This window comes from Anabrus simplex, chromosome 1 (assembly GCF_040414725.1).
Source record: "Anabrus simplex isolate iqAnaSimp1 chromosome 1, ASM4041472v1, whole genome shotgun sequence".
In the NCBI taxonomy this organism is placed as follows: domain Eukaryota; kingdom Metazoa; phylum Arthropoda; class Insecta; order Orthoptera; family Tettigoniidae; genus Anabrus; species Anabrus simplex.
Window position 1 is genome coordinate 1,458,953,107 of NC_090265.1, and position 15,903 is coordinate 1,458,969,009.

Below are 15,903 nucleotides of genomic sequence, written 5' to 3' on the forward strand. Positions count from 1 at the left end.
ACGATACAGCTGTATACTGGAAAAAGAATACATTGCCTCTACTTCTTGATGGATATGATGCCAAGGATACTTTTAACACCGATGAAACGGGAGTGTTTTACAATTTGCTGACGTCCAAGACATCCAGTTCACGGAGAAAAATACCACGCAGGCAAAAAAAGTAAAGAAAGACTGACAGCACTGTTATGTGTTAACAGCGACGGGAGTGAACAATTACTCCCACTAAAATTGGAAAATTTAAGAATTCAAGATGTTCCAACAACACCCGAACACTCCCGTGTAAATATGATTTTAACAAAAATGTGTGAATGACATCGGAGATATTTCTAAAACTTTTACTATTGAGCTAGATAGCTGCAGTTGCTTCAGTGCGGCTAGTATCCAGTTTTCGGGAGATAGTGGGTTCGAACCCCACCGTCGGCAGCCCTGAAGATGGTTTTCTGTGATTTCCCATTTTCACACCAGGCAAATGCTGGGGTTGTACCTTAAGGCCACGGCTGCTTCCTTCCCACTCCTAATCCTTTCCTGTCCCATTGTTGCCGTAAGACCTATCTGTTTACATAAAATCAGTTTCATGGTCCGTATTGCACTTCAATAGATTCACAATTAAGTATTTATTTATTTATTTTCCACCTAGTCGATACAATGATTGCTTAAGGCAATTTTAAAGGTCAAAAGTGGTACATGTTTAGTATATTATCAACATCTTCAGCCACATAACACTGTTTAGATTAAAAATATATAAAATTGACAAAGTAATGCTTTAGAGGAAGTGTCCTTAAAATTGTCAATCTTATGTTAATTTGAATGACAGCCTTGCCGCTTCCTGCAAAAGTCTACAAAGCAAAAATGTAAAATCAATGTTTCATCTCTATCATAAATAGGTGATTTGTACTGTAGGTCTACACCAGAAATACCTTAAAGCAGTATGGAGGCAGGGTCATATTTGTTATTTATGATGTACGTCCTCTCTGCTAACCTCCCCTCTCGCGTCTAAAACTTTGGGAATGGTAATGGCCAGTGGCAGCTTTGTGCGCAATTGCCTACAACTACAGATGACTCCAAATTCACGATTCAGAACAAATCATTTGAATGAAGATTCATTCTTAGTTGTGCAACTCAAAATTCCATGATTCATTTGAATGACTAATCATTTAATTAATTTCGTGTGGCTATTTCTGGCCGAGTGCAGCCCTTGTAAGACAGACCCTCTGATGAGGGTGGGCAGCTCTGCCATTTGTGGGTAACTGCGTGTTATTGTGGTGAAGGATAGTGTTATGTGTGGTGTGTGAGTTGCAGGGATGTTGGGGACAGCACAAACACCCAGCTCCCGGGCCACTGGAATTAACCAATTAAGGTTAAAATCCCCGACCCGGCCGGGAATCGAACCCGGGAATCTCTGAACCGAAGGCCAGTACGCTGACCATTCAGCCAATGAGTCGGACACTAATCATTCATACAGCGAACATATTCTTATGATTATTTTGAGTCGGTGAGATCACATTGCTCTCAAGAAACAATAAAGATAGGAACGTCACGTCAAAAATGAAATTATGGTAATTACTCCATGACCTTCAAAATCACTGAAGAAGAAAATGACAACTATAGATGGCAGACACACTCTGATTAGCATAATTATAGTTGTCACCTTTGTTGAAGTTATCTGGATGTCCAACAATTTCTAACACCTTTTGAGTAAAACTGCGTTTGTCTCTACTGTTGAGGAGGATTTATGTCAATGACACCATCGTCCTCAGTGAAGTTTGGTGGGCAAATTCTCAGCAACAGGTAACAATCAATTGTAAATGAAATTTTTTTTCCTTTTCAAAATCAGCAAAACAATTAGTGTAAAACATGCACTTTCATGTTTCAGAAGTTCGTAAAGCAATATTTATAGCAATACCATAACTGCCAACTTTTAAAAATAAAAAATAGAAAGATTTTTAAATTCTTGGATTTCATCACGTATATTGTGCCATGGTCTCGGTGTAAAAAGGACAAGATAAAAGCCATACATATCCACAGTTACAATGCGAATTGACCATTAAATTTAAAATCTTAAACTAAGAAAACATAAAAATGGTTACAAGAAAATATACCCAATCATTCTCATTTATGACACACAAGAATAATATTTATATCACACTGACACACAAAACAAAATACGACTGTCATAACAACCTAATAGGTACTGAATCCACGATGATGGGGAGGAAATAAGGTAGTGTAATAATATTTAAACCCTCAATATTTTTTATCTTCCTAGTACAATAATCTTCAGGGCTGAAAATGAAGAGAACACAGCACATTGCTCTCATGAAACAACAAAAAAATAGGAAGGTCATGTCACAAATGAAATTATGGTAATTACTCCATGACCTTCAAAATCACTGAAGACGGCAAATATGCTCTGATGAACATATAATTGTCACTTTTGTTGAACTTATTTGGATGTCCAGCAATTTCTAACACCTCTTGAATGAAACTACATTTGTCTCTATTGTCAAGGAGGATTTATGTCATCGTCCTCAGTGAAGTGAATGAATGAAAACCTAACCTGTTTTCCAGTCATTGACCGCGTCAGGGATGGAATGAATGAAGCAGATTTAGGCTATTAGTACGATGGGGTCTCCACTCCCAAAGTGATTTATTGATGACTGATAGATGCTATGAAATGAGAATGGAGAGTGTTGCTGGAATGAAAGATGACAGGGAAAACCGGAGTACCCGGAGAAAAACCTGTCCCGCCTCTGCTTTGCCCAGCACAAATCTCACATGGAATGACCGGGATTTGAACCACGGTATCCAGCGGTGAGAGGCCGACGCGCTGCCGTCTAAGCCACGGAGGCTCTGCCCTCAGTGAAGTATAGTGGGCAAATTCTCAACAAGAGGTAACAATCAATATTAAATGAAATTTTTTTTTTTCTTTTTCCTTTTTTCAAAATCAACAAAACAATTAGTGTAAAATGTACACTTTCATGTTTTACAAGTTTGTAAAACAATATTTATAGCAATACTGTCCCTAGGATTACATACTAACTTTCATTCACACTTGATTTCTACTGCTTTCATTGGTGACTTGTTTTTCTTACCTTTGCTACTCAATGTACAGTACATACAAATGGAATCTGCTCATTAGAAACTAACCTTCAATAACCTTTGCTGGCTTGTACTCTGCACACAGGAGGATAGCCTTGATGAGATTAAGACACTGGATGATAAAACGTTCAAACAACAGTGGTTCACCAGCAGGAGTAAACACGTAATACACAGCAAACTCGAGAGATGGCTGGATAAGATCCACATAAGAGAACGGATGATGTTCTAGGACAGCTATCAGGACTTTTGTAAGATGGATGATGAACTTTTCGCATAACTCCACCAATGAAGAGCCCTTAGTTTGCAGAGATTTTCCTATAACAAGATGATTCACAATTCTTACATTCAGGATTTCAATGATCAATATAATTATCATACATACTTCTTTCAGTCTAATTATCATATAAACGCAAATACTCCGCACATATTATTTCCCCTGGAATTTAGTGAAGAAAAACTGGGATGAGCATAATATTTGAAGGTTGGTACTGCTTCACCTAAAACGATGACTCCCTTATACTACAGGCTGGATAGGCAACCTGCTTATGAGAACTGTCATGCGGTTTACTGATATTTGTAATTTGCTCTGTGTGTTGAAACGAATGTACTGTGCTGTGGGCCACACAGATCGAGACTGCACAATGTTATTCACTTGAAGGAACCGAGGATGACACACTATGGGAGCATGCAATTACTGTCTTAACTTCAATATTTTACTGCACACATTAACATTACATTGATAAAAATTATAGGCAGAGTCCCAGATACTTCACAACAGCATGTGAGGATTATGATGTGTTTAAGAACATTTTTTTCTTTAATCTCCCCTAAAATTAGGGTGGATGAATTATTCGATGGCATGGAGTATTGTTATTTATGAGTTTCATGTCTGTATTGACTGATTACACGTATATGAATAAGAAAGAAATTCCACCTGTCAATACTGTTTATTGTAAATGTAGACTTACATCAGTACTGGTTTCAACTCTATTTGGTCATCATCAGCTGACAAATCATAATATTACATCTATTAGGCATTGATTTGTGTTACTTATCTAAAAAGATGTCATAATCCATTAGCACATCCGGATGTCTAATGGGGGTATAAGTTGGATGTTATCGTTATTTCATTTGTGATTCCGAGAGATTAAAATTGTTTCTGAGATTAAAATATGGTAGTAAAAAACTTAACCTAAGCTTAAAACGAATTGTACGTGCTCATTAAACACATTAAAAACACTGAAAACGTGTATATAAAACACTTGGTGAATTTAAAAGTTCATGTCTTGTGTGTTCCTTCTTCAGACTTCCTCGTTAGGGTCTTGTGCGCCTATGTTTATGTCGATTGATTTTGAGCTCGTAAACAGTGGTGTAGGTTCTTGAGAATGTTCTATTTGATTAAAAGATGTCTTCATATATACTTGTAATAAAACCCAAGTCATTAAATGATCCAATATTCTGGATAGAGACAATATGTGGCTCCGCTGTAAACTTGTTTTCAAAAGTTAGAAGCAGATGATGAAGTCTTGGTTTTTTTTTGATTTGGTTGAATATAGATTTGTTATTGGTGGTAACTTCTTCCTTGCCTATATTTGTGTACCGGTGCTGTAGTTATCTGTGAAAGATAAACTGATATGAGTAAAGTGTTATAAGTTTGAAGGAATGCCTGAAGTTATGTGCGAGAATGAATTTGTACTTACTGCTGTTGTTGTTGTAGTTGGGTGACGTTCTGTTTGGGAGCTCGCTGCATACTGCTATATGTTCACTTTGGACTTATGTTCACTGTAGTGAGGGATATGGATGAAGGGGTAGGGAGAGTGGCTATTGTGGGGGTAGGGGTGGAGCTGGGCTTGTTGTTCGTCGGTTTATTGGAGCGTGCTATGTTCTGTTTATTTACTATTTTGAGGTAATCATTTTTTAGGGCGGGAATAACTTTGTTGAAGATGATATTGGTTTTCTCCGTAATGTCATTTATATTGTAATTAGGATTAGCGTATTGGTCTAGGGAAATGTAGAAATCTGCAGTTATGTTAAGCAGGGGGCCCTTAGGATTTAGGTTTAACATTTTCATATTCTCGATGTCCATGAGACTAACGAATACGTGAAACTAAACATTCAGAGAAACACTCTACTTCAGAAGCGGTCTATATGGTGTTCGTGGAAGGAAGTCACAGTAGAAGGACAGCAAGGTTTACAGCAATTGGAAAGTTGCGTTGGGGAGGCGAGAAACAGTTCACTTCTGCAAAACCTGTGAGAAGAAACCAGGACTTCACCCAGGACTGTGCTTCGAAAAGTATCACACCCACCAGAAATTCCGATGAAAATTTAGGGAAAAAAACCTATCTGTGTCTTTCTTATGTTTTCGTGTACAATATTTTTGCATTTTGAACCTGTATAAAGTTGTTGTCTTGAGTGTTGTTCTTACTGGTATATGTTTCCTGAATAATGCTGCCTCATTTCTTATTAGGACGTTACGTTCCAATGCATCGAAGCCTCTAATGAGTGTGAGGTCTATGGTGCTTCCTCCGTTGTGGCATATGTATGCGAGTGCCTTTTTGTCATTCACTAATGTGAGCCCTTCCTCTAGCAGATAGTCGAGTACTATTTCCGCTTTGTTATTTGCTTTATTTATTGAGCAGTTCAGGTCGCCTGCAATAATCACTCTTTCATTCGCCTGCATAGTGTCTAATGCTCTCTGTATACCGTCTACTATGTCTGTTGCTCTGTACTCTGGTCCATAGTATATGCCTACTAATGTTCCTATTTTTGTTTTAATCACTAATTGATTCTCCTCCTTGAGAACTGTTTCAAAGGGGGTAAATTTCGAGTTGATTAGGCATGTTATTCCACCTGATGGCCTTCCTCCATCGCCTTTCCTCGCAAATGCGTGAATGTTATAGAAACCTTTCACTTCACACTTTGATTCCGCGGTAATAAATGTCTCTGTTAGTATACAGATGTTGAACTCGCTGAAAATGTCTCTCGGCATCTGTCTTAATATGCCTTCTAGTCCTTCTACATTCCAGTTGAGAACTTTCACTTGATCCGGTTCCATCTTATGATCTTTTCCTGTACTTGCAGGGAGCTCGAAAGGGCCAGCATATGACGTCCTTTGACCAAAATGCCCCCCCTCATATACTTTGTCATGTTCTTTCATTGGGATGCCTATTTTGAACGCTCTCTTGGTATTGGTGTCACTAACCATTCGACAATTTATTGTTCCAGACACACATTTTTCCCTTAGGTATTCTTCTCTGCCTTCTTCCGTGGTTTCTGGGGTCAGATTTCCCAGATATAGCCATGTGTCTCCCTGTATTGCCTTCAACTTGCTTTCCCCTTGTCTTGTGCCCCTTATTCTTTCCTTTGTTTCCTTTTTTCCTTCCCCCTGTGATATTCGTCCACTCCTGGATCCCTTTCTTCCTCTCATCACTCTCGTGCACTGTCGTTCTTCTTCCCTCCGCTTTACATTTTCATCCGCACCAGGTTTAGCATTTCTTTCGGTTCTGGTAACCATCTCAATCTCTATTTCCTCCTTGGATTCCGTCATTCATCTTGGGTATTTTTGCCTTGTCTTGCGTTCTTCTTACCTTATTTCAAATTCTCTCTCCTCCTCCGTGATAGGGTTTATTGCTTTTGGTGTCTTTGCATCCTATTGTTGTGATGTCATTGATCTACCGGTCTCATTCCTTATTTCCTCTTTTATTAACGTTTTAAAACTGTTTATGATATCCTCTATCATGGTTTGTAGTTGCCGGTTGATTTTATCCATAATATTTTCTTCCAACTCCTTGTCTTTAAGTACTTTGTCGCCCTTGCTTACTTGGCCCACTTGCGTCTCCAACCTGTCACTATTGTCATCTCTAGTTTGCTCTATGTCTGCCGTTGACTTGCTGCTACTGCTCCCTCTATTCCGTGCTGTATCTGTGGTAGCAGGTGTGTTCCGACTATTGAGATCTGCTTCAAGCATGTTGTCACTTGATTTCTCGCGGCTATCTTCTGCGTATTGCATTTCCCTGTTAGATGTCGGGTTTGTATTGTTTTTGCTTGTGTCTGTAGATGTCACTATCTGTCCTCCTTGTCGAGTGATTACCTTCCTGCCGTCCTCTCCGTGTTGGTTCTCCCCGCTAGGTGTTGGAATTAGGTTGCTGCTACTTGCAGTTTACCATGTTGGTCCAACAGATGTTTTTAGTTGTCTCTTTGGTTGTCTTCTTCATACTGATTTTCCCCCATTAGGTGTCAGGTTCAGATTGTTGCCGCTTGCAGTGTCTTGAGTCGGATCGGTAGGTTTCTCAAACTGTTCCTCTGATCAACTGTCTGTTCCGTATTGGCTTTTCCCACTAGGTGTCAGGATCATGTTGCTACTCCTTGTAGTTTCATGTGTTGAGCCAACAGATGTCACTAGTTGTCCTGACTGGGTGCTAGGTGCCAGGCTCAGACTGCTACTCCTAGTAGTTTCATGCGTTCAGCCAACAGATAGTTTAAAAATATTGTTAGTAGGGTGTGGGTGGGTTTTCTGTAAATTTGGAAATCAAATGCATTCTTATCGCATGTTATAGTAATGTCTAAAAAGTTAATGGATCCGTTGACCTCGCCCTCCTTAGTAAACTTGTTATTTTGATCGAGGGTGTTTAAAAAATCTAAAATTTTGTTGCTATTGTTGAGGTTACTGTCAGTCTGTCAGTTATTGCGAATGTATTGTCTACGTATCTGAGCCGCAGGCTGAGTCCCTTTATTTTTGAAGTTATTTTGTGGTGTTCTAACGAGTCCATGTATATGTCTGCCAAGATGCCTGATAAAGGATCTCCCATTGATGATTGTAAGGTCCTGTTCGGTAGTTGTAAAATGATGACCTGTATCTTTCATATGAGAACTCATGGCAGAGAACTTGTTGTGTCTCTTGGCATTATAGTGCTCCTGATATCTAGTAAGGAAGCTCCAGCCTATTTGCCCAATATATGATTTTTCATACTGCGTGCATTTGAGCCTGTATTCTTAGGTGATAGAGGGATTTTTAAGGCTCTGTAAATTAAATAATTAAATTAAATTAAATAATTAAATATTGGTGATAAATTTTGCCATTGAAAGTGAAATAGTTGTTCTTTAGTACAAAGTTCAGAATCTTGATAAATTCATCTATTTCGAGGATGCTAGGATTGCTATGTTTGAAAAGGTTGTCCTTGATAATATTTACTGTTTCTTTTGTCAGCACGTTAGAATACGTATTCATAATATCATAGGAGCACATAATGTAGTTAGGTAGTAGGTTAAATTTCTTTGAAATATCACAAAAGTCAACCGAGTTCTTTAGAGGGGATTTATTATTAAAAGTATAGTGTCTTTTGAGGAATGGTGAATGTATTGTGACAAGTTGGCAGAGTAGTAAGATGAATTAACACAAGACTGGTAGCTTCTATACTAAAATTTATTAACTAATGCTAGTAAATCACTTACACCTCGGTACACAGACAGGATTCCCGACTACATGCTTCTTTTGATCTCTTTCTTCACGCAATATTTGTTTACACTCGATGCTACGATACTTTCTGCTGTTCTTTTTCCCTTCACTCTGTTTTTCCGATCACAGAGTCTAAGAGTAAAAGGGCGGACCAGACGATGACGTCGCCAGGCTCTCTCAAATTCCAACATGACGGACACGGTAACCATTACACTGCCCCCTCCTTAAGGCTTCTCGTCCCGAGCTGCTCCACGATATGGTGCCAGGCGGCCCAGGTGAACAACCATCATTCTCCCTCGGGGAGGCCGCTGATCCTGGTGACGATTGTATATGGGCCTTCCCATTGTGGCTGCAGTTTCGGTGACTTCCCTTTTGTCCACACCGGACGGTACAGCTACACACTGTCACCTTCCTGGAAACCCGCAGTTCGCCAGCATGTCGTAGTGGGCTTTTATCCTGTCGCTAGCTACTCTTAAATGACGTCAGGCATAAATGTGGATGCCATTGAGCCGATCCACCAAATGCCATGCATAGTCCGTCACTGGCTGCTGCTGATCTGGTGCCGACCCGAACATTAGATCGCATGGCATTCGGAGCTCCCTTCCGAAGACTGTGATGGCAGGTGTCATGCCCGTTGTCTCATGGGTGGATGCTCGATAGGCCATCAAGAAGAATGGCACCCTCTCGTCTCAGTCTTCTGGTGCACCGAAACCACCTTCCTGAGATAGTCCTCAACGATTTTCACAAAACGCTCCACCATGCCATCTGACTGAGGGTGGAGAGGCGTCGTATGGGTTTTCTGTACTCCTAAGCGCTGCAGAACCTCTTGCATCAGTTTGGACTCGAAGTTTCTGCCTTGGTCGCTATGAAACTCCCTCGGGACACCAAATCGGCAGAAGAAGTTCTTGACCAAAACGTCGGCCACTGTCGTTGCCCCTTGGATCGGGATGGGGTAGACCTCTGGTCACTTTGTGAAGTAGTCCGTGGCCAGTAGTAGGTAACGGTTCCCGGCGTCAGATTTGGGGAATGGTCCTTCAACATCGATGGCGATCCTTTCGAGAGGTGCACCAACGTTGTACTGCATCATCTGGCCCCTACTCCTGGTACGTGGGCCCCTGCTCGCCGCACAGGTGTCACACAGCTGGCACATCCTCTCAACATCGTTCCTCAGGTGCACCCAGTAGTAACGCTGTCAGGCATGATCTAGGGTCTTATTCACTCCCAAGTGGCCGGCAGTAGTGCCCGCATACAACTCAGTTAGCACTTCTTTTCTCATGCTTCTGGGAATTATCAGCTGGGCAATGTGCTTCTTTCCATCAGTCGATTCCCACACGTGGGTAAGTATCCCGTCACTAACCATTAGAGACGACCACTGGGCCCAGTACGCCTTATAGGTTGGACATAGAAAGAAAGAGATTCACCTTATCAATACTAAATTTATTGATGTTTTTTAAAACAGGACCGGTTTCGACTTATCACAAGTCATCCTCAGCTGTCATTTACATACACATTAGATTACATAATTTAACAGTTGTATCTTACAAATAAACATGTCATGTTTGATAGACATTAGGTAGTATGTCCAGAAGTGAAATTCTGCTTCTTACATCTAAGTTTAGAGGATCAAGAATATTAAAAAGATATCTATCTTTAACACATTAAAAGAATTACAACACATGATAAAATTTGTTGTTTACACCTGACCTTGAATATAGCATTAACGTTCAAGTTTTACTAATAATATATCTTTAAAAAGACTTTCATATTGCGTTGTTTTTAGTCAACTAAATATGCTTAAATGTAGCTGCATGTGCTTATACAGTATACTTTTTATTAGGCTTAAACTTTGTCAAAATGAGTAATGTGAATCCGAATTTGAAATTACAATAACAAAGTGAAATGCGTTTGAAATAACAGTAAGCTAGGTAATTGAAACCTGTGTTGAATGACTCGTTCAATTATATGCTATTTAAAATACATTTCATGCAAAGAAGACATTAGCACACTTCAATATATAAAAGTTGAAAGGTATAAGATAATCATGTAAGTTTTGTAAATTCATATGAAGTATTGTTCTTTCTTCATGCGTATGTGTCAAGATCAAATGGGGTAGTATACTTTATATAAACTTTTTCAAAATAAATAATGTGAATCTGAATTTGAGATTGCGTTGAGAAATGAAATGCCAGGTGATTAAAACCTGTATTGAATGACCTCTTCAAATATATACTGTGTAAAATACATTATATGCAACATAAGACAATGGTACATTTCAATATGTAAGTTAAAAGGTAAGAGGCAGTCCTGCAAATTTGTAAATCTTCATATGAAGTACTGTTCTTCACGTATACATGCCAAGTTCAAATGGGGCACTATTGGTCACGGTAAGATATTTGCTAAAGTCCAATCACTATAAACTTATATTGTCTTGTTAAATATACAGATTGAAGATGAATGTGCTGCTGGGGTTATGAAAGCTGTTGTTGTAGGTGGTTCTTTTTCGGTCTATGATACTTGCTAACTATTGTCGTGAGATGATTGGGAAGTGTATCGCTTGGCAGCTTGGCATGTACTATCTTTCTATGACATACTTATGATGACTTGTGATAAGTCGAAACCGGTCCTGTTTTAAAAAACATTAATAAATTTAGTATTGATAAGGTGGATCTCTTTCTTTCTATGACATACTATAGATATCAATACGGAACATCATGAAATTTATTAACCAAGAAAAAAAAAAAATTATTAATCAAGATTATAGGTTGGACTGCGTTCGGCGATGTCCTTCCATTACGGTCTCTGCCCCGACTCTACTTCCTGTAAGATCAGCCCGATGTCGTCATCCTTCAGCTGCCCCCCCCCTGAGGGCATCTCGATCCCATCCTTCAGCGGTGGTGGCCCTCACGGCCCGGATGTTCACGATGCCCGCCTGTCGCTCCACTTTCTAGCAGTGTGCACATTTCTCAAGGCACGGTCTTCTGGACAGAGTGTCGGCTTTGCAGTGTTTTCTTCCTTGTCGGTGCACGGTGGTGAAGTCATACTCCTGAAGGCGTTGTACCCAGCGAGCCGTTTGTCCTTCTAGGTTTCTGAGGCTTAGGAGCCAGGTCAATGCGAAGTGCTCAGTGCGCAGACGGAAAGGCTGCCCATACAGATACTTGTGGAAGTGCTCCAAGGTCTTCACTATGACCAGCAATTCCCGATGCGTCATGCAGTAATTTCTCTCAGCTTTTAACAATGTCTTGCTGAAATAAGCGATCACCTTCTCCTGGCCGTCTTGCACTTGGGACAGCACCCCACCAATTCCAACATCGCTGGCGTCAGCGTCTACGATGAACTTCTCCCCAGGCTACGACACTTTCTGCTGGTTTTTTTTTCTTCTCTCTGTTTTTCCGATCACAGAGTCTAAGAGTAAACAGGCGGACCAGACGGTGACGTCGCCAGACTCCCTCAAATTCCAACATGGTGGACACGGTAACCATTACAGTATTTTGATGTCTTGTAAGTCGTTTTTTTTCTGCTATTAATTATGGGACGCATGGGTGTGTCTTTCTTGTGTAACTTCGGTATAGCTCTGGCCGCGGGAATATTACGATTCATATTGAATAGTTTTTGTTGCTCTTGTTCACCGAGTAAAAAAGTTGATTTCTTTATTAGTGTTTTCAAATTTCGTTGGATTCTGATGGTGGGATCTTCATTAACTATTGAAAAAGTCCCATCTGCAAAAAAGTTTTGTTTTTGTAATGTATTAATTTCTGTCTAATAATATGGTAGTCCCTCCTTTGTCCGCTTTAGTTACTATGATGTTATTGTCGTTGATCTTGGTTTTCAGACTTTTAATTAGATTTGTGTGATTGGAGTCAGAAGTTTTAATTAATTCTATGATTACTGTTGGTATGTTGGTAGTTTCTTTTTTATTTTGTATCTGGTATGTTTCTGTAAATCTGAAGGGAGTTTGGAAATATTGGACTGAATCTCTGCTACAGTGTTGATCATGTAGTTTTCTTTTCGTGTGCTTGGCCAATTATGTTTTAGACCTTTGCATAATAGGTCAATTTCTTTTTCTGAAAAGTTTGTATTTGTCATGTTAACTATGGCTGGTGAGTTGTTGAAAGGTGAATTGCTTTTTATTTTATCTACTCAAGCTCAGGCATACACAGGCTCAAATGCACGCAATGTGAAAAATCATACATTGGGCAAACAGGCCGGAGCTTCCTTACTAGATATCAGGAGCACTATAATGCCAGGAGACACAGCAAGCTCTGCCATGAGTTCTTATATGAAAGATACAGGTCATCATTTTACAACTATCAAACAGGACCTTACAATCATCAAAATAGTAGGCAAAGGAAAATTAATGAACGAATTAGAAAACATTTACATATATCTAGAACAACATTACAACAAAAACCTAAATCTCAATTATCCCATTAAAGTAAAAAATCCCTTACACGAAATGTTACCCAATTTATTCATCATCATCATCATCATTTCCCTTTATCCAGCTGTAGCCGGGTAGGGGCAAATATGGTTCCTCTCCACTTTCTTCGGTCTTTCCACCACTCCTCTTCCAACACTGTGTCCCAGTCCAGGTTTCTTTCTATAATGCTGCGTTGGATGGTATCCTTCCATCTCAATCGTGGTCGTCCACGGCCTCTCCTTCCTTGGATTTGCATTTCCATCACCTTTTTTGGCATTCTTTCGTCGCTCATTCGCTTTATGTGCTCAAACCATCTTAGTCGGCTCTTCTCTATTCTATCATTCATTTTTTCCACTCCAATTTCTTCCCGGATTTTCTTATTCCTTATTTTGTCTCTTCTACTCTTCTGTATCATACTCCTCAAGAATTTCATTTCGGCTGCCTGTATTCGACTCTCATTGTCCAAGTTTCTGCTCCGTAAGTTGTTATGGGTACGTAATACATCTTGTACATAGTATCCTTTGCTTCCGTTGGCACATCTTTGTCCCATAACATATTTCTTACACTATGATAGAAAACTTCCAGCTTGAATCCTTTTACTAATCTCAGCATCCAGTCGAGCATTCTCCATTAATTCACTCCCCAGGTATTTAAACGTTTCCACTACTTCCAGGGGCTTGTCTGCAAGTCTAATCTGACCTTTCCCTTCTTTCTCCCCTCTAGTCATAACAAGAGTTTTACTCTTTTCTACACTTATTTTCAATCCACATTCTTCAATCTTCCCATTCACCACATTCAACTGTTCTTGAACCTTCCTGTCGTCTTCTCCCCAAATCACAATATCATCTGCAAATAACATCATGTTCATTTCTCTTCCTCCACATGCTGCTTTTGCTGTTCTCATGATGTCATCCATTACTATTGTAAACAGGATTGGTGACAGAACACTTCCCTGTCTCAGCCCACTAATTATTTTGAACCAACTTGTCCTGCCAACTTGTGTTTGCACGCAACTACAACATTCCTTATACAATGCCATGATCATTTTTATTAATCCCTGTCCAATTCCTTTTTGCACCAGACTGTCCCAAACTTTCGTCCTAGGGACACTGTCATATGCCTTTTCAATATCAATGAATGTCATCATCATATCATTCCCGTACTCCCAATGCTTTTCCATTAGTTGTCTCATAATGAAAATGGGTTCTATTGTTGACCTTCCACTTCTGAAACCAAACTGATTTTCCTGTATCTGCTTCTCAATCCTCAACCTTATTCTACTTTCCAGTATCCTTTCTATTATCTTAGCAACATGGGATATTAGAGTAATTTCCCTGTAGTTCTTCAAAACTTTCTTATCACCTTTCTTGAAAATTGGGATGATTATTCCTTTTTGCCAATCCTCAGGGACCTCCTTATTCTCCCAGACATTCCTGAGAACCCGATATGTCCACTGCAGGCCTACAGCTCCAGCTGCCTTTATCATCTCCACTGAAATTTCATCTATTCCAGCAGTTTTTCCATTCTTCATCTTTCTTACTGCCATTTCAATTTCATTCATTGTAATTTCTTTATCTATTCCTTCGTCAACTAACTACCTTTCCTGGTCGTCCATTGAATTACTGTCATCCGATCTTATGTTCAGCAGCTTCTGAAAATACTCTCTCCATCTATTTCTTATTTCTTCTGGCTTTGTTAAAATTAAGCCACCTTCATCCTTCACAAATCTGGTGTTTACTTGATCTCTCTTTTTGTTTCTTAAGATACCATACAGTAATTTCTTGCTGCCCTGCGTATTATCTCTCAATGTCTGTGTGAATAAGGCCCAGCTTTTCCTCTTTTCTTCCTCCACTACTTTCTTGGCCAAATTCTTTGCCTCCACATATTTTCTTCTACTTTCTTCAGTCTTAGATGTTTTCCATGCTTTCCATGCCATTTTCTTTTCCTTCACTTTAATCTTTACCCTATCATTCCACCAGTGTGTTTCTTTGTCTTTCACATTTCCTGATGTTCTACCACACACCTTTTCTGCACATCCAACCAGTGCTTCCTTAAATCTTTTCCATTCCTCTTCAACATTCCCCACCTCTGTCCTGGGTACCAAGGGTATTATTTCCCTTTGAAATTCTTCTTGTATGCTTTTCTCCTTCAACTTCCATACTTTAATTCTTTTCTCTCTTCTTAACTGAGGTTTTTCAATCTTTCCAACTTTCAATTTTCCTATCACAACTCTATGATCTCCACCAAAGGCTTCTTCAGGCATGGCTGTTACATCTACAAGGTTCTTCCGGTGTTCTTTCTCTATGATTATATAATCAATCATGGTCTTTGTTCGTCTGTCTCCCCAGCCATACCTTGTAATCTTCTGACTGTTCTTCTTCCTAAACCAGGTGTTTCCAACAATCATTTGATTCCTCATGCAAAAATCCACCAACAACTCGCGTTCTGGATTTACATTTCCATATCCAAAGGGCCCTACAACATCTTCCTTTCCTTGTCTTTCCATTCCAACTTGTGCATTTAGATTTCCCATCAATAGTACTTCCTTATCTTCTATCTGTCTCTCCACTTCCTCCAAGAAGTCCTCTAGATGTTCATCTATGCAACCAGTTTGTGGGGCATACAACTGAAATAGATCTTTCACGCCATTTTCAAACTGGAGTCTCATCATCATCAACCTATCACTGACGTAGTTTTTATATTCCAGATATTCTTGGATAACTCTTCTAAGTATGATGGCCACTCCATTTTTTTCTTCAGGTCCTCCGCTATAATACAGCCTGTATCCTTCTCTCAGAGGGATCTCCCCCGTACCCCTCTTCTTGGTCTCGCACAGTCCAAATATGGCTATATCTTTTTCTATCATGAAGTCAACCAGTTCTTCTGTCTTTCCCGTCAGTGTCAGTACATTAACTGTTGCAATTTATTACAA

General features: G+C 39.6%; 1 protein-coding gene across 4 annotated transcripts in view; it reads right to left on the reverse strand.

Moving 5' to 3' along the window:
- The window catches only part of LOC136858420 (importin-11), a 403,457-nt gene that overhangs the window by 280,791 nt on the left and 106,763 nt on the right, over positions 1–15,903 (reverse strand). For all 4 annotated transcript variants that reach the window (XM_067137950.2, XM_067137948.2, XM_067137949.2 and 1 more), the window contains exon 7: positions 3,148–3,414. In XM_067137950.2, the coding sequence (XP_066994051.1) occupies positions 3,148–3,414 (267 nt within the window). The remainder of the gene's footprint in view (positions 1–3,147; positions 3,415–15,903) is intronic.